The sequence below is a fragment of the Hydra viridissima genome, unplaced genomic scaffold, assembly GCF_058129835.1.
Source record: "Hydra viridissima isolate aposymbiotic clone 2 unplaced genomic scaffold, HvirCarnegie_v1 scaffold_108, whole genome shotgun sequence".
Classification (NCBI taxonomy): domain Eukaryota; kingdom Metazoa; phylum Cnidaria; class Hydrozoa; order Anthoathecata; family Hydridae; genus Hydra; species Hydra viridissima.
This window is the reverse complement of record NW_028324377.1, coordinates 1-22,957: the sequence shown is the minus strand read 5'-3', so window position 1 is coordinate 22,957 and position 22,957 is coordinate 1. Positions and strand designations below refer to the sequence as shown.

General features: G+C 34.8%; 1 protein-coding gene across 1 annotated transcript; it reads left to right on the top strand.

Annotated features, from left to right (window-relative positions):
* Positions 1–12,684: 12,684 nt before the first annotated feature.
* On the top strand, positions 12,685–13,580 carry LOC149875903 (uncharacterized). Its single transcript, XM_090076045.1, has 2 exons — positions 12,685–13,281; positions 13,513–13,580. Exon 1 carries the CDS (start codon positions 12,888–12,890, stop codon positions 13,278–13,280), a length of 393 nt encoding a protein of 130 aa, XP_089932171.1. The 5' UTR covers positions 12,685–12,887; the 3' UTR covers position 13,281; positions 13,513–13,580.
* The last annotated feature ends 9,377 nt before the right edge of the window (positions 13,581–22,957 follow it).

Genomic DNA, 22,957 nt, shown 5'->3' with positions numbered 1-22,957 from the left:
GGCTCTTTATGCACTTTTTCTCACTAGTTTGCTTATATTTACGCAAAGGAATTCATTTAATTCAATCCAACATATATAGAAGATTATTATGTTACGATTTTTTTTTTTCTTTTATGCAGCCTAACATTTATTTCACCTACATTTTATTTTACGATTAACTTTTATATTACCTTTCCTTTTAGTGTTTTGTGTTTGTGATGTCAAGCTACATAAGCCAAACTTTAAAGAGGAAAACTACGCTAAGCTTTCTTTGAAAAACTATTCAAAAACTACCTTAAACAAAGTAGCGAGGCTTTTTATGCACTTTTACTCTCTAACATACCTACATTTGTGCATAGGGTTTTATTAGATTCTAGTAGGTTATTACGTTGTTGTTTTTTTATGCAGTCTAACTTTAGCTTCATCTATATTTTATTTTACGTTTATCTTATATTTTATTTTGTCTTTTTGAATTTTGTGTTTTGTGATGTCAAGCTACATAAGCTAAACTTAAAAGAGGAAAGCTACGCTAACCTTTCTTTGAAAAGCTGTTCAAAAAATACCTTAGACATAATCTAGATTTAAAGAGAAAGACTACGCTATTTTGCTTTGAAAAATCTTTCGAAAACTACCTTAATCGATAGAGATAGCACAGGATTTTAAAAAGTTGTATCTAGTCATCCACTTCTTTCACAGCAAAGTAGCGAGGCTTTCTATGCGCTTTTACTCTCTAACATACCTATTTTTGCGCAAAGGATTTTATTTAATTCAATTTAAACATGCCTAGTAGATTATTATGTTGTTGGTTTTTTATGCAGCCTAACTTTAGCTACATCTATTTTCATTTTACGTTTGTCTTATATTTTATTTTATCTTTTTGTGTTCTGTGATGTCAAGCTACATAAGCTAATGTTAAAAGAGGAAAGCTGCGCTAACCTTTCTTTGAAAAACTATTCGAAATCTATTTTTGAGATAATCTAGATTTAAAAGAGGAACACTACGCTAATTTTGCTTTGAAAAAACTCTCGAAAACTACCTTATTCAATAGAGATAGCACACAAATTTAAAAAATTGTATCTACTCATCCACTTCTTCTTTTTATGGATTTTTACTCTCTTATTTACCCAAATTTGCGCAAAGGACTTTACTTAATTCAACTTAAACATGTCTAGTAGATTATTAAGTTGTTTGTTTTTTATGCAGCCTAACTTTTAGTTTCATTTATATTTTATTTTACGTTTATCTGATACTTTATCTTGTCTTTTTGTGTGTTGTTTTGTCAAGCTACATAAGCTAAACTTAAAAGTGGAAAAGTACGCTAACCTTTCTTTGAAAATCTATTCAAAAACTGCCTTAGACATAAGCTAGATTTAAAAGAGGAAGACTACGCTATTTATGCTTTTAAAAAACTTTCCGAAAAATACCTTAATCCATTGAGGTAGTGCACGAATTTACAAAGTTGTATCTAGTCATCCACTTCTTCTATAGCAAAGTAGCGAGGCTTTTTATGCACTTTTGCGTTCTAATTTATCTCTGTTTACGCATATGGTTTTTGTTTATTTCTATGTAATGATATACAAAAGAGTATTTTGTTAAAGATTATGCTGCAGGAGCTGCGTAAAAAAACTCTGGCGACCTTTCCTTAAGAAAAAAGCAACTGAAAGACATGTGCGCCTTAGAAAATTCAAATCGCGATTCACCAAATTAAAAGACGAAAAGAACGAACTTTAAAAGCTCTCACTAGACATTTGTGTTTATGATAGGCAATGCAGTTTTTGATTTTATGCAGCCTAACATTTGTTTCATCTATATCTTATTTTACGTTTATCTTATACTTTATCTTGCCTTTTTGAGTTAGTATTTTGTGATGTCATGCTAAATAAACTATACTTTGCTAATTTTTATTTGAAAAAATATTCAAAAACTACCTGAATTATAAGCTAGATCTAAAGGAGGAAAACTACGCTAACTTTTCTTTAAAAAAAATATTTAAAAACTACCTTAAACATAAGCTATATCCAAAAGAGGAAAACTATGCTAACTTTTCTTTAAAAAATATTTAAAAACTACCTTAAACATAAGCTAGATCTAAAAGAGGAAAACTACGCTAACTTTTCTTTGAAAAAATACTCAAAAACTACCTTAAACATAAGCTAGATCTAAAAGAGGAAAACTATGCTAACTTTTCTTTAAAAAAATATTTAAAAACTACCTTAAACATAAGCTAGATCTAAAAGAGGAAAACTACGCTAACTTTTCTTTGAAAAAATACTCAAAAACTACCTTAAACATAAGCTAGATCTAAAAGAGGAAAACTACGCTAACATTTCTTTGAAAAAATATTCGAAAACTACCTTTAAACATGATTTAGATTTAATAGATGAAAACTACGCTAACATTTCTTTGAAAAAACATTCAAAAACTACCTTTAAACATGATTTAATTTAAAAAAGGAAAACTACGCTAACATTTCTTTGAAAAAATATTCAAAAAGTACCTTAATCGAAAGAGATAGCACACGAAATTAAAAAGTTGCATTTAGTCATCCGTTTCTTCTTCATCAAAGTAGCGAGGCGTTTATGCACTTTTTATTCTCTAAGTTATCTCTACTTACGCAAATGGCTTTTGTTTATTTCAATGTAAAACTTTTCAAAAGAGTATTTTGTTAAAGATTATGCTGCAGGGGCTGTGTAAGAAAACTCTGGTGACCTTTCTTTAAGAAAAAGCAACTAAAGTAGATGTGCGCCTAAGAAAATCCAAATTGCGATTCACTAAATTAAAAGACATATACAACAAACTTTAAAAGTGAAACTATTTTTACAAGCGTATTTGGTAAAGATGAAATGTTCTTATGACATTTTAACGTTACGAAAGGGATTTTCTTCTGTTCATATTTATTACAATTTAAAGTGTTAAATAATGTTACAGAAACGACCTAAAACGCCTGTTGTATTAATTTAAACGAACAAAATAGATAAAAAAAAAGAAAAACTATCATTAAAAAAAAAAAGTAAAAAAAGAAAAGAAATAGAAGTTGAGGAAAAATAAAAATAAGAACTTCTAACAAAGAGCTGTTCTTTTTATTTTTCAGATTTTAGATGCTTAATTCCTTGAATGAAAAGTTGAACTGATGACCCACTACTAAGGTTGTTCCTAGCCTTCCGTTCTCAAACTAGGCCATTCTGAGAGGCTGTTTGATTAAGTACCGTTGATAGTAGTATCGCACGTAAGAGACTTCTAAAACTCTGATTATCAATTCCTTGAATGAGAGATGACTTCATACTCACTAACGAGGTTGTTCTTAGCCATCCGTTCTTAAACTAAGCAAACAGTGAAGTTGTTTGATTAAGTATCACAGTTTGCTGATTTGCACATGCACCATTGCCGAAACTGTGATGCTTGGTTCCTTGATTGGATTGAAGAAGCTCATCACCATGCATTTTACAAGCTGTCCGTTGTTATGTTTTGCAATTCAGTGGTTCTGTTTTGCAATTCATTTTCTGTTTGTTTTAAGTATCATCGATGGTGGTGTCGTGCATGCAAACTTTCCGAAACTCTGATGCTTGTTTTTCTTGAATGGAGAGATGAGCTTATACTTTAGGTGACTTTTAAAACTGCAGTAATTAGTGCCTCGAATGGAGAACGAACTCATTCTTTACAGACCAAGGTGTTCCTGGCCATCCGTTAACATATTAGGCAACAGTACAGCGAAGCTGTTTGTTTTACAAGCTTTTGTCGTTTCGAGAAATCACTACATTAAGCATTCGATGGTGATACACGACTGATGCCAGGTTCTGATTTTCGAATGAAAAGAAGAGTCGCATCCGACCACCGGTCGGCTTTCGACGCAAAACAGCTGTACACACTCGTCCAACGATCCAGTGACTAACTGTTGCAACGAGAAAGTTAGCTTTATTTGTCGTGCAGATTGTCCGCTTGGACGTAAAATGCTAGAAATTTGCTGAACGCTCGGTTTGCGCCGCCCAAGAGTCATTCTGTTTCTGCGTTGCCAGCGTCTGTCGGCTAAATACAACTGTAGACTCCGCGCAAGCTTTTTCACCGCAAAAGTTGTACAGAGCCACACCGAAGGCTAAAATCGACTTTAAGGTCGAAGGTTAAAATCGACCCTAGAGGTTTGAAAACGACGTCACGAAATTTTCAAGACATCATCGAAGAAATTACGGCGGCCAGATGCAACTCTTAGTACTAACTCTACTAATCTTAGTACGTTAAGCATTCCAGTCGAGAGATCAGACGTTTTTTCGTCACCTAAGAGACCGGCCGATGCGTTTGCGACGCTGCGGAAAGAAAGAAGATGGCAAACCACAGGGTTGTTACCGTAACAAACCTCCGTGAGTACCTCCATCTCGAGTGGCTTTTGAAGAAACGTTCGTTTTAAACTCAAAGGGATGGTTGTTAAAGCTCACAAACGCCTGGTTAACGATTTTCTAACGGCAGACACCGTGTTTACAATGGATACAGACCGATTAACTGAGCCCAAAGCGCAAGATCTATCAGAAAACTCCTCTAGGTCGATGCAACGAGACGACTAGACACGGGCGTCTAAAGGCATTTTACAATTGAAGGACGCCCCTCGTGGGCCCTTTAACCTTAACACTAAACTCCTGCTTGATATCCTCGTCCCCAGGTTTCCAAACCGTAACCCCAACCCCCTCTAATCCTAACCCCCTTACCCTCTAACTCTCCCCCCTCAAAAAAACAAAAAACATAAAAAAGCAAACAAAACGAAAAAAAAACTTGCTTCCCTCCTCACTTTTAGCTCTAGGATGCAACACCTTTTTGCCGCCCTCCGCTAGAAGGGAGTAGGGAGTAACGAAAGCTTGACATCAAAGTAGCGTTTTGTATGAGATTTGTTTGCCAAAATTTGAGCGTTTTTAAAAAGCCAAGACTTCGTCAGAGGGGTTTCTTCTTTTCTCCTAAAGCTATCGAATCGATTAAAAGCTCAAAGCAAAGAAATTCAAAACAAAATACAAAAACGGGAAGTTTTAGTTTCTGCACCACAAGCCAAGCACTAGTTCAAACTGGAGATAATAAAAGGAAATCGAATGATCTCACTTCTCAGACCACTGAGCTGCCATTGGTCGGCAGTCTCTTGTTTGGAGACCATTGAGCTGCATTGGTTGGCTGTTTAATCGTTGCGATTGGTCGGCAGTTTTATCGTTGGAGACCATTGAGAGATATAAAAAGGAATTTTTTTTTTTGAGCACAACTTAAACGTTAAATCGTTAGATGTTGTTATAAGGCACCATTAGAATGCGATGTCCTCAAATATTTTCCTCGATATTTTAATAAGTAAACAAAAACAAAACTAAGTCTTGCAACTGGCGAAAACTTTCAATAAGCAAACAAAGCAACAACTTTCCTTTCGAGTTTTTTACATTTTAAACAAAAGACAAACATAGAAAAAAAAAAAACAAACAAAAACAAAAACAAAAACAAAAAACAAAACAAAAACAAAACAGAAAAGGGAGAATGAGTGAGTCGACTGATTTCGCTCAACTGTCTTAAACGAGAAGTCATAAACGTTTGCTTGTGCCAGCAAGTTGCAAATTAAGTTGTAAATGAACTGCACCGCAAAAACTTAACACAGTTTATTAAGCATATTAAGCCTTTGCTGACATGTTAAGACATTTTAAGCCTTTGCTATTATCATGAGGCTTTTGCTCCACGAGCCAAAAAAGTACGCTAGAGTTGACAAACTGCATCGCGGTCAAAAAGTGTAATTACGCCAACACTTTTATCCGTTTTAAGCATTTCGTTTTCGCACGAACAACAATTAAAGCAGCTCGTTGAGCTTAACGACGTTCGTATTTTTTTTCGAAGCCAAAACTTCGGCTATAAGTAGAATGAAGAGGCACTTCACTTCGAAAAACAACAAAGCTGTTCGCAGTCGATAGCAACGAGCGACAACATCTCTGCGAGTCTGGCATCAAGGTAAAACAGTTTTTTACATTTTCATTTGTTAGTGCCACTTTTGCGTACATTATGTATTCAAAAATTTGTTGCTGACGCTAGATATTTTCGTATTTCAATGAACAACAGTTGCAACCTCTAGCCGTTTGCTAAAACAGCTTGCTAGGACAACCAAATCAATCATATGTTGTGAAAATTTCTTTTTGTTCAACTGACTAAGGAAGATCGAGCGAACGCTTTTTTTTTTATAACTTGTTTGTATCATATTGCTATTAAGAAAACAGCGTTGTGTATACTAAACGTGACAATATTGGCAATTATCCGTAACTAAAAATAAGATAGAAATTACAACTTGATACCATATTTTAATTACTCTAACAAAACTAGACGTCATCGCGTGAGAAAATAAAATGTTCATAACACATAATCTATTTTTTTGTTTTTTATTTCTTCTCTTTTTTTCCTTTTAATCTCTTTTCTTTCGTCCAAAAAGCGTTTGATTTTTGCCTCGCCACAAGCGATGAAATCGATAAAAAAACCTGCTCGGACATTCTCAATTCTCAACAACAGAAGCAATCAAAGTTCTAGCTCTCGAGCACGTGCGCCGACAGGTTGATGAAACCGTTCAAATATGCTCGATCGCTAGAATTTAAAGAAAGAAACAAGCCAGGAACAAACCAAAATAAAAAAACAAAAACAAAAATGGACATCTTTAGAACGCTTAAATTTTATAAAATATTTTCCTCTGCGTTTTTAACCAGCTAAACTGTCGTAAGTTTTTTCGGTGCAGTTCATTTAAAAAACTTAGTTTTCAACTTTTAAACGTTTTAGACTTCTCGTTTAAGGCAGTCGAAAGAAATGAGTCGACTCACTCTCTCTCTCCCTATTCGGTTTTGTTTTTGTTTATTTGTTTTTGTTTTTCTTCGTTTGCCTTCGTTTGCCTTTGTTTGCTTTTGGAAAAGTTGTCGCCATGCGAGACTTAGTTTTTTTTTTTTTTTGCTCAAATTGAGCACAAGTGAGTTCTAGTCTTGAAAGTGTGCAAAGTGTGGGCCAAATCTGGTGGACTGGAGTGATGACACGTGAATGCTGGAAATTCCAGACTTTGAGCGGATTCAGCGTACATAGAAAGAAAATGTAGCATTCACGTGGGTCTCTCCTAAGCGTGCCATTGGTCGGTCTGCTGTCCTTAAGTACCCCCTCCCCCCCCCCCCCCCCCCCTCAACGTCACGTTTGCTCAACTTTCTCAGGTCTTTGGCGCCCAGAGAAGCTTGAGGAAGGATAAAAAATGGCGAGGTTTCGGTACTGCGTTTTCTGTTATTCTTATTTGTTTTTGTTTGTTTGCTTGTTTGTTTGTTTGTTTGTTTGTTAATTTTTTAATTTTTTTTTTTTTTTTGTTTGTTTCGTTCGTTTGTTTTGTTTGTTTGTTTCGTTTGCTTCGTTTGTTTTGTGATGTTTTGTTTTCCCTTCTTGATGGCACAAAACAGAAGCAAACAAGACTTTCGGTTATATTCGGTTATATTCGGTTCAATAAAAGTTTGTTGGTTTCTTGCACAACAACAACAACAACAACAACAACAAAAGTCCCTCTGTCCCTCAAAAGCAGTTTCTCCTCTGTCCTAAAGAAGAGCCTCTTTGTAATCGATCTTGTCTGAATGCAGCTCTCTTTGCCTACAGGTTTTTATTCCAACCCCTTTTGTTGTTGTTAGTGCCATGTTGTTGTTATTGTTATACTCTGTAAAAGCAGTTGTTGCTGTTGTACTTGTTTGTTGTTTCTAAAGACACTGTTGTTGCTGCTGTTAGCGCTGTTAGTAATCACCCACTTGGCTTGTATTTTTGTTTCTTTTTTTGTTTTTTGTTTTATTTATAACACTCTCTGAGTAAGTGATGCTGTTGCTGTTGTTGTTGTTACAGTTGCAATGAGTGTTTGTTAATGTTCCCCACTTGGCTTGTACTTTTGTTTTCTGTTTTGTTTTTTTTTTTTTGTTTTTGTTTTTTTTTTCTCACACTCTCTGAGTAAGTGATGCTGTTGCTGTAGTCGTTGTTATAGTTGCAATGAGTGTTTGTTAATGTTCACCAACTTGGCTTGTTTTATAATCTATTTTATTTTATCAACACTCTCTGAGTCAGTGATGGTGTTGCTGTTGCTGTTGTCGTTATTATGCTTGCAATGGAGTTGTTACTGTTCACCCACTTTGCTTGTTTTGTTTTATTTCTTTATTTTATCAACACCCTTTGAGCCAGTGATGCTGTTGCTGTTGTTGTTGTTATAGTTGCAATGAGTGTTGTTAATGTTCACCCACTTTGCTTGTGTTTTTGTTTTTGTTTATCAACACCCTTTGTGTCAGTGATGCTGTTGCTGTTGTTCTTATTACAGTTGCAATGAGTGTTTGTTAATGTTCACCAACTTGGCTTGTTTATAATCTATTTTGTTTTATCAACACTCTCTGAGTCAGTGATGCTGATGCTGTAGTTGTTATTGTGCTTGCAATAAGTGTTGTTAATGTTCACCCACTTTGCTTGTTTTGTTTGTGCTTTTGTTTTTGTTTATCAACACCTTTGAGTCACTGATGCTGTTGCTGTTGGTGTTATTATAGTTGCAATGAGTGTTAATGTTCACCCACTTTGCTTGCTTTATTTGTTTGTTGCTTTTTTTTTTATCAACACCCTGCGAGTTAGTGATGCTGTTGCTGCTTTTGTCATTTTACTTGTATTTATAGTTGTTACTGTTCAGCCACTTTGCTGTTTTTTAATCTGTTTTATTTTATCACCACTCTCTGAGTCAGTGATGATGTTGCTGATGCTGTTGTTGTTATTTTACTTGCAATGATAGCTGTTACTGTTCAGCCACTTTGCTTGTTTTGTTTTGTTTGTTTGTTTGTTTTTTTTTATCAATATCCTCTGAGTAAGTGATGCTGTTGCTGTTGTTGTTGTTATAGTTGCAATGAGTGTTTGTTAATGTTCCCCCCCCCCCCCCCCCCCTTGGCTTGTACTTCTGTTTTCTGTTTTGTTTTGTTTTTGTTTTTTTTGTTGTTTTTTTTCTCAACACTCTCTGAGTAAGTGATGCTGTTTGCTGTAGTCGTTGTTATAGTTGCAATGAGTTGTTTGTTAATGTTCACAAACTTGGCATGTTTATAATCTATTTTATTTTATCAACACTCTCTGAGTCAGTGATGCTGATGCTGTTGTTGTTATTATGCTTGCAATAAGTGTTGTTAATGTTCACCCACTCTGCTTGTTTTGTTTGTGCCTTTGTTTTTGTTTATCAACACCCTTTGAGTCACTGATGCTGTTGCTGTTGGTGTTATTATAGTTGCAATGAGTGTTAATGTTCACCCACTTTGCTTGCTTTATTTGTTTGTTTGCTTTTTTTTTTTATCAACACCCTGCGAGTTAGTGATGCTGTTGCTGCTTTTGTCATTTTACTTGTATTTATAGTTGTTACTGTTTAGCCACTTTGCTTGTTTTTTAATCTGTTTTATTTTATCACCACTCTCTGAGTCAGTGATGATGTTGCTGATGCTGTTGTTGTTATTTTACTTGCAATGATAGCTGTTACTGTTCAGCCACTTTGCTTGTTTTTTTTTGTTTTTGTTTTGTTTGTTTGTTTGTTTGTTTTTTTATATATCCTCTGAGTTAGTGATGCTGTTGTTGTTATTATGCTTTCAATGAGAGCTGTTACTGTTCACCCACTTTGTTTGTTTATAATCTGTTTTATTTTATCAACACTCTCTGAGTCAGTGATGCTGATGCTGATGCTGTTGTTGTTATTATGCTTGCAGTGAGAGTTGTTACTGTTCACCCACTTTGCTTGCTTATTGTCTATTTTATTTTGTCAACACTCTCTGAGTCAGTGATGCTGATGCTGATGCTGTTGTTGTTATTATGCTTGCAATGAGAGTTGTTACTGTTCACCCAATTTGCTTGTTTTGTTTTTTTATTTGTTTTTTTGTTTGTTTTTGTTTTGCTTGTTTTTTTTTATCAATACCCTCTGAGTCAGTGATGCTGTTGCTGTTGTTGTTGTTGTTGTTATAGTTGCAATGAGTGTTTGTTAATGTTCCCCCACTTGGCTTGTACTTTTGTTTTCTTTTTTGTTATGTCAACACTCTCTGAGTCAGTGATGCTGATGCTGTTGTTATTATGCTTGCAATGAGAGTTGTTACTGTTGTAGTTATGTCTGTCATTTGTCCTTGTTAGCAAGTTCTATTTGCCCTCTCTTGCCTTTTTTCAACACAGTTTCTTTCTTTGAGTCATATGGTTGCGAGATCCTCTCAAACTCCATCTCTTTATTTATTTGTTTCTTTTTTTTTTTTTTTTTTCTCATTCTCCTTCTCATAATAGCAATCACTGCTGCCACCATGCATGTAATGCTAGTTGCTCTCATTCTTTTTCATTTGCTAGTGGAAACTTTGTTTCTTCTTGTTGCTCTCTTTTCTTTCTTTTTTCTCTTTTGCAGAGGATTCGAAAAACACAGCTCTTCCTGCAGTTGTAAACATTCCAGGATTCCAGGATGCAGCAGAAGAAAAACACTCTCACTAACTGTCTTCTTTTTTTTAGCATAAACCGTTGCAAACAAACACCTGAACATGTCTTCTTCACAAGAAAACAACACTGTTGTTGCCCCTTCTCCGAACTCTAAAGCGAAAAAAAAGAAAAGAAGGCAGTCACAAGAACAGAGAGACTTAAAGCTCAAAAACAAAGTCAGGGCCGCATTAGTTGCAGCGTGTGGCTCCGTAAACAGGGTTGTACCTTTCTATGGTACCAAGAAGAGGTACGCTGTTAGCTGTCCGATGCCTTTGTGCAAACATTCCTCCACAAGCATTAAAAGACACTTGACTAAAAAAGATCATTCTTGGACTTTGGATGAAGCTTCCATCTTTTACTCTGCAATGGTCAGGAAGTTTCAGCATGCTCGTCTCGAACGCAAGTCGGCTGTCCAAAACCTTACCCCTGTTTGCAATGTTGGAAGTATTACGACCGACTGGACATACACTTGAAAGAGACTCATTTCTACGATTCCAAGACGATCAAACAAAAGATTGCAGAGGCAAAGCGATACGACAACGACAAGCTCTAAGTCCCTCAATTTATTCGACCTGCCTTCTTTGGTATTAAGCCAGTAGCTGAACAAGCGTCTGCATCAGGCTCTGCATCCTCTGCTCCTGGGCCTTCCTCCTCTTTTTCTTCTCCGGTTCTTTCCTCTGATCCTCTTTTAAGCTTGCCCTCATCAGTTGCTGGTTCGTCCGAGGCTCCTTCTGCAAACCAATGCACCTCTGTAGAAAACAAAGAGCTGAACACCGAATCCGTCCTAGACTCTGATTTTAATTCCTTAAAGCACTTGGTTTCCAACTCCTCCGTCTTGACAGAAGATAAGAGACTCTTGTTTCAGCTGGACAAAGATGCTTTTCACTTTTATTACCAGTCAGCAGATGAGCTCTTCAGAGATTTTGAAAAGTGGCTTGTGGTAGCCAACAACAACACTTTGTCACAAGCAAAGATCTACAAAAATGCAGTTGTTGAATATTGACATGTTGTGACAGCACGCTGACGCTGCACCCGAACGCTCTCACCAATTCCAACGTTTTGGAGGATAGATACTTTTCCATGCACTTTAAAAACATTCAGCTCAATTCCAAGCTGAGTGAACTTGACCAAACAAAAGCCATGTCTTGTCACACGTTGTACAACCGCCTTGTCTACCTTTGTCTCCTGTTCGTTTCAGTGAAGCCAGGAATGTCTATTTCGGACTTTCTCATGAGGCCATCCGACGTTTGCGCTGCAAGGTGGAGGAGTTACAAAAAGTGCTGAGGCCCTTTCGTTCTTTGAGGAGGAGCCTTGTGAAAAGCAAAAAATGCATCAACATCATCAATGTCAGTTTGCTGAACGAATATGGCAAGTCTGCATACGTAAGACAGTTAGTGGAATCGATTAGAAAGCCGTCTCTTACACCGACTAGAGACAATGCTGTGTCTCTACGAAACCATCTTCTGCTCTCTGTCACTGTAATTAACAGTTTAAGAAAATCTAACATTGCTCTTTTAAACATTAGAGACTACATGGCTGCTGAGAAGAGTGAGTGTGGATATTGCATTGTGCAAGAGCGCTACAAACAGCATACAAGTACGGAGCCAAAACATTCTAGTGCCGAACGACTTGAAAGTGTTGATCGATATTTATTTGCTGAGATACAGAGACCTTCTTGTCAACGACTCTCACTACATGGCTGCAGACACCAAGACTGTTTTGGAGTTGAGCGACTGCTACAGGCCCCTTTTTCCATCGATGAGACCCAACAAGACGAATGTGTGACACTCGGTGCAACTAGAGTGCCTGTTTACCAGATGGGTTCCTCTGCTATCTCCTCTTGCCTGACGTCCTGCTTCAGAAAAAGCCAAGTAAACATTCCCATGAAGCGTCTTACTCCCACTTGCATTCGCGGTTCGATAGCCACTTACTTTGCCAACAACAGCAAAGAAGATCGCGAGCGGTTTGCTACACTCTACATGAAGCACAGCAGGAACACAATGGATAGCTTTTATGTGTCCCAGTGGAACGCTGCAGAGGAGTTGCGCTTTGCCCTGGGCATCGGACAGTCCTTCGGAGTCATAGAGTCTTTGACTGTTGAAAAGTCTGAGAGACCACCAAAGAAGGAGAAGGATGTGATGGACTGGCTCCAAACTAATGCAGAGGAGTACGGTTTTCATGAGGTTGAGGACATCTTTGAGGAAGATTTAGACTCCGGTTCTGACTCTGAAGAATGTGCTGCTACTTTCAGCTGTACCACAGTGGTTCCGTTTTCTCCAGCTGTAGAAAACAATGTTCCTTTAGAGGATAGCAACGACCATGCCGTAGATTTCTTGTGTGAACCTACCTCAACTCCTGTTTCGTCTGTTCCATCTGAACAAACAATCGCTGGTCCAGTTCTTGAACTATCCCCTGCTCTTGCACAACTAGTTCCTAACGAACAAGCTGTTTGTATGGATGTAGATCAGACTCTAGCTGTTCCTGTTGGCACAGCTTGTTCTCCTCTTGCATTAACATTATTTCCTGATGAACCGGATTTTATTGAACACCATGCAAAACTTTCTCCAGTTTACTTTAATGAGCAAGTGGTTGCCAAACCTGTTTCTGCTTCTCCTTCTCAGCAAGTCGCTTTCTGTCCTTCAAAAGAGGTCTTTTCTGTTCCTCTGACTCCTAGCCTTGTTGCTTTTCAGCAAACATTGGCCAAACCCAGTTTGTTTCTTTCATCTGATCCAGTTTCAGCTGTTCCTGTCCAACAGGCTGGTACTGTTCTTGCAAAGCAGCTCTCACCTTATGCTGTTCAATCTGTTGGTAGCCTATTTAGCCAAAGTCTTGCCTCTACATCCTGAGGTAAATTCTTTTGATTTTTGATTTTTGATTTTAATGCAAATCTCAACACGCTTTCAAAAAATGAAAATGCCCAAATCAACTCCTTGCCCTATTGTTATTGTTAGAGCTGTAAAAAAACAAAACAAAACAAAAAAACAACACAGAAGTGTGTATGTATTTGTTGCAGGACTAATTCTGTGATTGCTTAAATGTTTATACAAGTGAATGATACTAAAACTGATTATGTTTTAGAAGTAAAAGATCCAAGAAGAAAAAAAATCAAGTTGGAAATGCCATCTTTCACTCAAGAACTCATCGGTAATGTAAACCTAATTTATACAAAGATATATAAACACAAACCTCTTCTTGCACAATTCAGATGGTTAACTGTTAACAAAAACTAGCCATCATTGCTAAGTGCACTTTTAGAAAGTTGTGTCTACCCGATTTCTAATGATGAAGTTAGAAACATCACCGTTAGAAATCATGCACAGCTTGTTATCATCTCTAACACTTAGAAACTGTTGATGGTTTTTATGAATTAGAAAAATGAACATGGTTTTATTTTATTTCAGGATCAACTCAGCCAAGAACAAAGGAAAACAAAGCAGAAGTTAGCCAATGCCATTTAGGTAATCTTTCAAAAACCAGTTATTGCTATCAGTGCAAACAATAAGGTCAACAAAAAAAAATAAATAAAAAAACAGAATAAATCTTGTCTTACTTCAAGAACCAAATGAATATTTGATTTAATCACTTTGTGTTATGACTTGAGTTTGTAAAATTTTAGATGAAATAGTTGAAGAGCTGAATGCTTGCCCTGGCCACAACGAATGGTTCAACACCAGAAGTTTTCCACGATGTGCAGCTTTGGTGTTGGCATACATCTTGCAAGACGTGTTTACAGATGTAAGCTCAAGTTGCTCGTACAAAGATTACCTTGGCATCTTGGCAAATCATAGCAGTGACAAGCTCATTCATGTCTTGCAAAAGTACTCCTACCAAAGCATATTAAAGACAAAATTAAAAACATGAAGCTAAAAATTCAAAAAGAGGGTAGTTTAGAAAAGTTTGTTCAATATGGCAATATCGTGAAACCATTTATGTAGTTTAGATAAGTTTGTTCAGTTTGGCAATAAAGATGGGCCTTTTGTGTAGTTTGTTTTATCTATGCTTTTGCAAATATTTTTATCTGTTTCGCTAAAGACATAATAATACAAGAAGTCTGTTAAACTGTTCTCACATTTCTTATTTAAAGATAGTTCAAACTTTTTTTTATCTTAAAAAAAAAAAAAAGAAGTCGTTTGTTATTCTGTGAAAACTTTTAATAGAGTTGCATTTAGAATTACTTCTGATGTTTTTAAGAGTTTGTTAAAAAGCAAAATAATATTTCCTGTGATGTTAAACTGCATAAGTGAAATTTAAAAAAGGAAAACTGCTCCAACCATTTTTCGGAAAAAGAAATCAAAAAGTTCCTTATTTTAAAAGATCTAGACATCCATTTCTTCTTCAGCAAAATAGCGAGGCTTTTTTATGAACTCTTACTCTCTATTTTTTCATATATTTACACAAAGGATTTTATTTAGTTCAATGTAAACATACATAGAAGTATATTATGTTTTTTTTTTTTTTTTTTTGTTTTTATGCAGTCTAACTTTTGTTTCATCTCTATTTTATTTTACGTTTATCTTGTATTTTATCATGCCTTATTGGTTTTTGCGTTTGTGATGTCAAGTTTGTGATGTCAAGCTGCGTAAGCTAACTTAAAAGGGGAAAACTACGCTAACTTTTCTTTGAAAAAATATTCAAGAAGTACCTTAAACGAAAGAGAAAGCACACGAATCTTGCCATCCAATTCTCTTCTGCAAAGTAGCGAGGCTTTTTATGTACTTTTGCTCTCTAATTTATCTCTATTTACGCAAAGGGTTTTATTCAATGTAAACACGTATAAAAGAATACTTTGTTAAAAATAATGTTAAAGGAGTTGCGTAAAAAAAAACGTCTGAATAAAGTTTCTTACAAAAAAAACAACTAAGAAACAAGCGCGCCTAAGAAAAACCAGATCGCGATTCACTAAGTCAAAAACGAAAGAAACAAAGTTTAAAAGGTCTTTCTAGACAACAAATTCTATTTTTGGCAATGCAGTTTTTGTATTTATGCAACCTAACTTTTGTTTGACTTCTATTTTATTTTACGTTTACCTTGTATTTTATCTTGCCTTTTTGTGTTTTGTGATGTCAAGCTACATAATCTAAACTTAAAAGAATGAAACTAGGCTAACTTTTCTAGTAGAATATTATGTTGTTGGTTTTGTATGCAGCCTAACTTTAGTTTCATCTATATTTTATTTTGCGTTTATCTTATATTTTATCTTGTCTTTTTGAGTTTTGTATTTTGTGATGTCAAGCTACATAATTTAAACTTAAAAGAAGAAAACTAGGCTAACTTTTCTTTGAAAAATTGTTCAAAAACTACCTTACACCGATAGAGATAGCTCACGAATTTAAAATAGTGCATCTATTCATCTTCTTCTTCAGCAAAGTAAAGCTTTTTATGCACTTTTACTCTCTAACTTACCTATATTTGCGTAAAGGATTTTATTTAATTCAATTTAAACATAACTAGTAGAATATTATGTTGTTGGTTTTGTATGCAGCCTAACTTTAGTTTCATCTATATTTTATTTTGCGTTTATCTTATATTTTATCTTGTCTTTTTGAGTTTTATATTTTGTGATGTCAAGCTACATAAGCTAAACTTTAAAGAGGAAATTTACGCTAACCTGTCTTTGAAAAACTATTCAAAAACTACCTTTAACAAAGTAGCGAGGCTTTTTATGCGCTTTTACTCTCTAACATACCTATTTTTGCGCAAAGGATTTTATTTAATTCAATTTAAACATGCCTAGTAGATTATTATGTTGTTGGTTTTTTATGCAGCCTAACTTTAGCTACATCTATTTTTCATTTTACGTTTGTCCTTATATTTTATTTTATCTTTTTGTGTTCTGTGATGTCAAGCTACATAAGCTAATGTTAAAAGAGGAAAGCTGCGCTAACCTTTCTTTGAAAAACTATTCGAAATCTATTTTTGAGATAATCTAGATTTAAAAGAGGAACACTACGCTAATTTTGCTTTGAAAAAACTCTCGAAAACTAACTTATTCGATAGAGACAGCACACAAATTTAAAAAATTGTATCTACTCATCCACTTCTTCTACAGCAAAGTACTGAGGCTTTTTATGCACTTTATTCTCTAACATACCTATATTTGCGCAAAGGATTTTATTTAACTCAATGTAAACATACATAGAAGAGTATTGTTACCCGTTTATCTCTCTTTATGCAGCCTAACTTTAGTTTCATCTATACATTATATTGCGTTTACCTTATATTTTATCTTGCCTTTGTTAGTTTTGTGTTTTGTTATGTCAAGCTTCATAATCTAATCTTAAAAGGGGAAAACTGCGCTAACTTTTCTTTGAAAAAGTACTCAAAAAGGACCTAAATCGATATAGATAGCTCACAATTTTAAAAAGTTGCATATAGTCATCTTCTTCTTCAGCAAAGTATCGAGGCTTTTTATGGATTTTTACTCTAACTTTCCTATATTTGCGCAAAGGACATTATTTAATTCAACTTAAACATGCCTAGTAGATTATTATGTTGTTGGTTTTTTATGCAGTCTAAACTTTGTTACATCTATATTTTACGATTAACTTATATTTTATCTTGCCTTTTTGAGCTTTGTGTTCTGTGATGTCAAGCTACATAGTCTAAACATAAAAGAGGAAAACTACGCTAAACTTGCTTTGAAAAACTATTCAAAAACTACCTTTAACAAAGTAGCGAGGCTTTTCATGCACTTTTACTCTCTAACATACCTACATTTGCGCAAAGGATTTTATTTAATTCAATTTAAACATGCCTAGTAGATTATTATGTTGTTGGTTTTTTATGCAGCCTAACTTTAGTTTCATCTATATTATGTTTTAGGTTTATCATATATTTTATCTTTTCTTTTTGAGTTTTGAGTTTTGTGATGCCAAGCAACTTAAGCTAAACTTAAAAGTGGAATGCTACGCTAACCTTTCTTTGAAAATCTATTCATAAACTACCCTAGACAAAAGCTAGATTTAAAAGAGGAAAACTACACTATTTTTACTTTGAAAAAACTTTCGAAAACTACCTTAATCGATAGAGATAGCACACGATTTTAAAAAATTGCATATAGTCATCCACTACTTCTGCAGCAAAGTAGCGAGGCTCTTTATGCACTTTTTCTCACTAGTTTGCTTATATTTACGCAAAGGAATTCATTTAATTCAATCCAAACATATATAGAAGATTATTATGTTACGATTTTTTTTTTCTTTTATGCAGCCTAACATTTATTTCACCTACATTTTATTTTACGATTAACTTTTATATTACCTTTCCTTTTAGTGTTTTGTGTTTTGTGATGTCAAGCTACATAAGCCAAACTTTAAAGAGGAAAACTACGCTAAGCTTTCTTTGAAAAACTATTCAAAAACTACCTTAAACAAAGTAGCGAGGCTTTTTATGCACTTTTACTCTCTAACATACCTACATTTGTGCATAGGGTTTTATTAGATTCTAGTAGGTTATTACGTTGTTGTTTTTTTATGCAGTCTAACTTTAGCTTCATCTATATTTTATTTTACGTTTATCTTATATTTTATTTTGTCTTTTTGAATTTTGTGTTTTGTGATGTCAAGCTACATAAGCTAAACTTAAAAGAGGAAAGCTACGCTAACCTTTCTTTGAAAAGCTGTTCAAAAACTACCTTAGACATAATCTAGATTTAAAAGAGAAAGACTACGCTATTTTTGCTTTGAAAAATCTTTCGAAAACTACCTTAATCGATAGAGATAGCACAGGATTTTAAAAAGTTGTATCTAGTCATCCACTTCTTTCACAGCAAAGTAGCGAGGCTTTCTATGCGCTTTTACTCTCTAACATACCTATTTTTGCGCAAAGGATTTTATTTAATTCAATTTAAACATGCCTAGTAGATTATTATGTTGTTGGTTTTTTATGCTGCCTAACTTTAGCTACATCTATTTTTCATTTTACGTTTGTCTTATATTTTATTTTATCTTTTTGTGTTCTGTGATGTCAAGCTACATAAGCTAATGTTAAAAGAGGAAAGCTGCGCTAACCTTTCTTTGAAAAACTATTCGAAATCTATTTTTGAGATAATCTAGATTTAAAAGAGGAACACTACGCTAATTTTGCTTTGAAAAAACTCTCGAAAACTACCTTATTCAATAGAGATAGCACACAAATTTAAAAAATTGTATCTACTCATCCACTTCTTCTTTTTATGGATTTTTACTCTCTTATTTACCCAAATTTGCGCAAAGGACTTTACTTAATTCAACTTAAACATGTCTAGTAGATTATTAAGTTGTTTGTTTTTTATGCAGCCTAACTTTAGTTTCATTTATATTTTATTTTACGTTTATCTGATACTTTATCTTGTCTTTTTGTGTGTTGTTTTGTCAAGCTACATAAGCTAAACTTAAAAGTGGAAAAGTACGCTAACCTTTCTTTGAAAATCTATTCAAAAACTGCCTTAGACATAAGCTAGATTTAAAAGAGGAAGACTACGCTATTTATGCTTTTAAAAAACTTTCGAAAAATACCTTAATCCATTGAGGTAGTGCACGAATTTACAAAGTTGTATCTAGTCATCCACTTCTTCTATAGCAAAGTAGCGAGGCTTTTTATGCACTTTTGCGTTCTAATTTATCTCTGTTTACGCATATGGTTTTTGTTTATTTCTATGTAATGATATACAAAAGAGTATTTTGTTAAAGATTATGCTGCAGGAGCTGCGTAAAAAAACTCTGGCGACCTTTCCTTAAGAAAAAAGCAACTGAAAGACATGTGCGCCTTAGAAAATTCAAATCGCGATTCACCAAATTAAAAGACGAAAAGAACGAACTTTAAAAGCTCTCACTAGACATTTGTGTTTATGATAGGCAATGCAGTTTTTGATTTTATGCAGCCTAACATTTGTTTCATCTATATCTTATTTTACGTTTATCTTATACTTTATCTTGCCTTTTTGAGTTTAGTATTTTGTGATGTCATGCTAAATAAACTATACTTTGCTAATTTTTATTTGAAAAAATATTCAAAAACTACCTGAATTATAAGCTAGATCTAAAGGAGGAAAACTACGCTAACTTTTCTTTAAAAAAAATATTTAAAAACTACCTTAAACATAAGCTATATCCAAAAGAGGAAAACTATGCTAACTTTTCTTTAAAAAAATATTTAAAAACTACCTTAAACATAAGCTAGATCTAAAAGAGGAAAACTACGCTAACTTTTCTTTGAAAAAATACTCAAAAACTACCTTAAACATAAGCTAGATCTAAAAGAGGAAAACTACGCTAACTTTTCTTTGAAAAAATACTCAAAAACTACCTTAAACATAAGCTAGATCTAAAAGAGGAAAACTACGCTAACAATTCTTTGAAAAAATATTCAAAAACTACCTTTAAACATGATTTAGATTTAATAGATGAAAACTACGCTAACATTTCTTTGAAAAAACATTCAAAAACTACCTTTAAACATGATTTAAATTTAATAGATGAAAACTACGCTAACATTTCTTTGAAAAAACATTCAAAAACTACCTTTAAACATGATTTAAATTTAAAAAAGGAAAACTACGCTAACATTTCTTTGAAAAAATATTCAAAAAGTACCTTAATCGAAAGAGATAGCACACGAAATTAAAAAGTTGCATTTAGTCATCCGTTTCTTCTTCATCAAAGTAGCGAGGCGTTTATGCACTTTTTATTCTCTAAGTTATCTCTACTTACGCAAATGGCTTTTGTTTATTTCAATGTAAAACTTTTCAAAAGAGTATTTTGTTAAAGATTATGCTGCAGGGGCTGTGTAAGAAAACTCTGGTGACCTTTCTTTAAGAAAAAGCAACTAAAGTAGATGTGCGCCTAAGAAAATCCAAATTGCGATTCACTAAATTAAAAGACATATACAACAAACTTTAAAAGTGAAACTATTTTTACAAGCGTATTTGGTAAAGATGAAATGTTCTTATGACATTTTAACGTTACGAAAGGGATTTTCTTCTGTTCAAATATTTATTACAATTTAAAGTGTTAAATAATGTTACAGAAACGACCTAAAACGCCTGTTGTATTAATTTAAACGAACAAAATAGATAAAAAAAAAGAAAAACTATCATTAAAAAAAAAAAAGTAAAAAAAGAAAAGAAATAGAAGTTGAGGAAAAATAAAAATAAGAACTTCTAACAAAGAGCTCTTCTTTTTATTTTTCAGATTTTAGATGCTTAATTCCTTGAATGAAAAGTTGAACTGATGACCCACTACTAAGGTTGTTCCTAGCCTTCCGTTCTCAAACTAGGCCATTCTGAGAGGCTGTTTGATTAAGTACCGTTGATAGTAGTATCGCACGTAAGAGACTTCTAAAACTCTGATTATCAATTCCTTGAATGAAGAGATGACTTCATACTCACTAACGAGGTTGTTCTTAGCCATCCGTTCTTAAACTAAGCAAAACAGTGAAGTTGTTTGATTAAGTATCACAGTTTGCTGATTTGCACATGCACCATTGCCGAAACTGTGATGCTTGGTTCCTTGATTGGATTGAAGAAGCTCATCACCATGCATTTTACAAGCTGTCCGTTGTTATGTTTTGCAATTCAGTGGTTCTGTTTTGCAATTCATTTTCTGTTTGTTTAAGTATCATCGATGGTGGTGTCGTGCATGCAAACTTTCCGAAACTCTGATGCTTGTTTTTCTTGAATGGAGAGATGAGCTTATACTTTAGGTGACTTTTAAAACTGCAGTAATTAGTGCCTCGAATGGAGAACGAACTCATTCTTTACAGACCAAGGTTGTTCCTGGCCATCCGTTAACATATTAGGCAACAGTACAGCGAAGCTGTTTGTTTTACAAGCTTTTGTCGTTTCGAGAAATCACTACATTAAGCATTCGATGGTGATACACGACTGATGGCCAGGTTCTGATTTTCGAATGAAAAGAAGAGTCGCATCCGACCACCGGTCGGCTTTCGACGCAAAACAGCTGTACACACTCGTCCAACGATCCAGTGACTAACTGTTGCAACGAGAAAGTTAGCTTTATTTGTCGTGCAGATTGTCCGCTTGGACGTAAAATGCTAGAAATTTGCTGAACGCTCGGTTTGCGCCGCCCAAGAGTCATTCTGTTTCTGCGTTGCCAGCGTCTGTCGGCTAAATACAACTGTAGACTCCGCGCAAGCTTTTTCACCGCAAAAGTTGTACAGAGCCACACCGAAGGCTAAAATCGACTTTAAGGTCGAAGGTTAAAATCGACCCTAGAGGTTTGAAAACGACGTCACGAAATTTTCAAGACATCATCGAAGAAAATTACGGCGGCCAGATGCAACTCTTAGTACTAACTCTACTAATCTTAGTACGTTAAGCATTCCAGTCGAGAGATCAGACGTTTTTTCGTCACCTAAGAGACCGGCCGATGCGTTTGCGACGCTGCGGAAAGAAAGAAGATGGCAAACCACAGGGTTGTTACCGTAACAAACCTCCGTGAGTACCTCCATCTCGAGTGGCTTTTGAAGAAACGTTCGTTTTAAACTCAAAGGGATGGTTGTTAAAGCTCACAAACGCCTGGTTAACGATTTTCTAACGGCAGACACCGTGTTTACAATGGATACAGACCGATTAACTGAGCCCAAAGCGCAAGATCTATCAGAAAACTCCTCTAGGTCGATGCAACGAGACGACTAGACACGTGCGTCTAAAGGCATTTACAATTGAAGGACGCCCCTCGTGGTTAACACTAAACTCCTGCTTGATATCCTCGTCCCCAGGTTTCCAAACCGTAACCCCAACCCCCTCTAATCCTAACCCCCTTACCCTCTAACTCTCCCCCTCAAAAAAACAAAAAACATAAAAAAGCAAACAAAACGAAAAAAAAACTTGCTTCCCTCCTCACTTTTAGCTCTAGGATGCAACACCTTTTTGCCGCCCTCCGCTAGAAGGGAGTAGGGAGTAACGAAAGCTTGACATCAAAGTAGCGTTTCGTATGAGATTTGTTTGCCAAAATTTGAGCGTTTTTAAAAAAGCCAAGACTTCGTCAGAGGGGTTTCTTCTTTTCTCCTAAAGCTATCGATCGATTAAAAAGCTCAAAGCAAAGAAATTCAAAACAAAATACAAAAACGGGAAGTTTTAGTTTCTGCACCACAAGCCAAGCACTAGTTCAAACTGGAGATAATAAAAGGAAATCGAATGATCTCACTTCTCAAACCACTGAGCTGCCATTGGTCGGCAGTCTCTTGTTTGGAGACCATTGAGCTGCCATTGGTTGGCTGTTTAATCGTTGCGATTGGTCGGCAGTTTTATCGTTGGAGACCATTGAGAGATATAAAAGGAATTTTTTTTTTGAGCACAACATTAAACGTTAAATCGTTAGATGTTGTTATAAAGGCACCATTAGAATGCGATGTCCTCAAATATTTTCCTCGATATTTTAATAAGTAAACAAAAACAAAACTAAGTCTTGCAACTGGCGAAAACTTTCAATAAGCAAACAAAGCAACAACTTTCCTTTCGAGTTTTTTACATTTTAAACAAAAGACAAACAAAGAAAAAAAAAAAACAAACAAAAACAACAAA

What these genes read in the sequence shown, in the direction of transcription:
- LOC149875903 (XM_090076045.1), top strand. Translation starts at nt 12,888, where the DNA reads ATGGATGTAGATCAGACTCTAGCTGTTCCTGTTGGCACAGCTTGTTCT.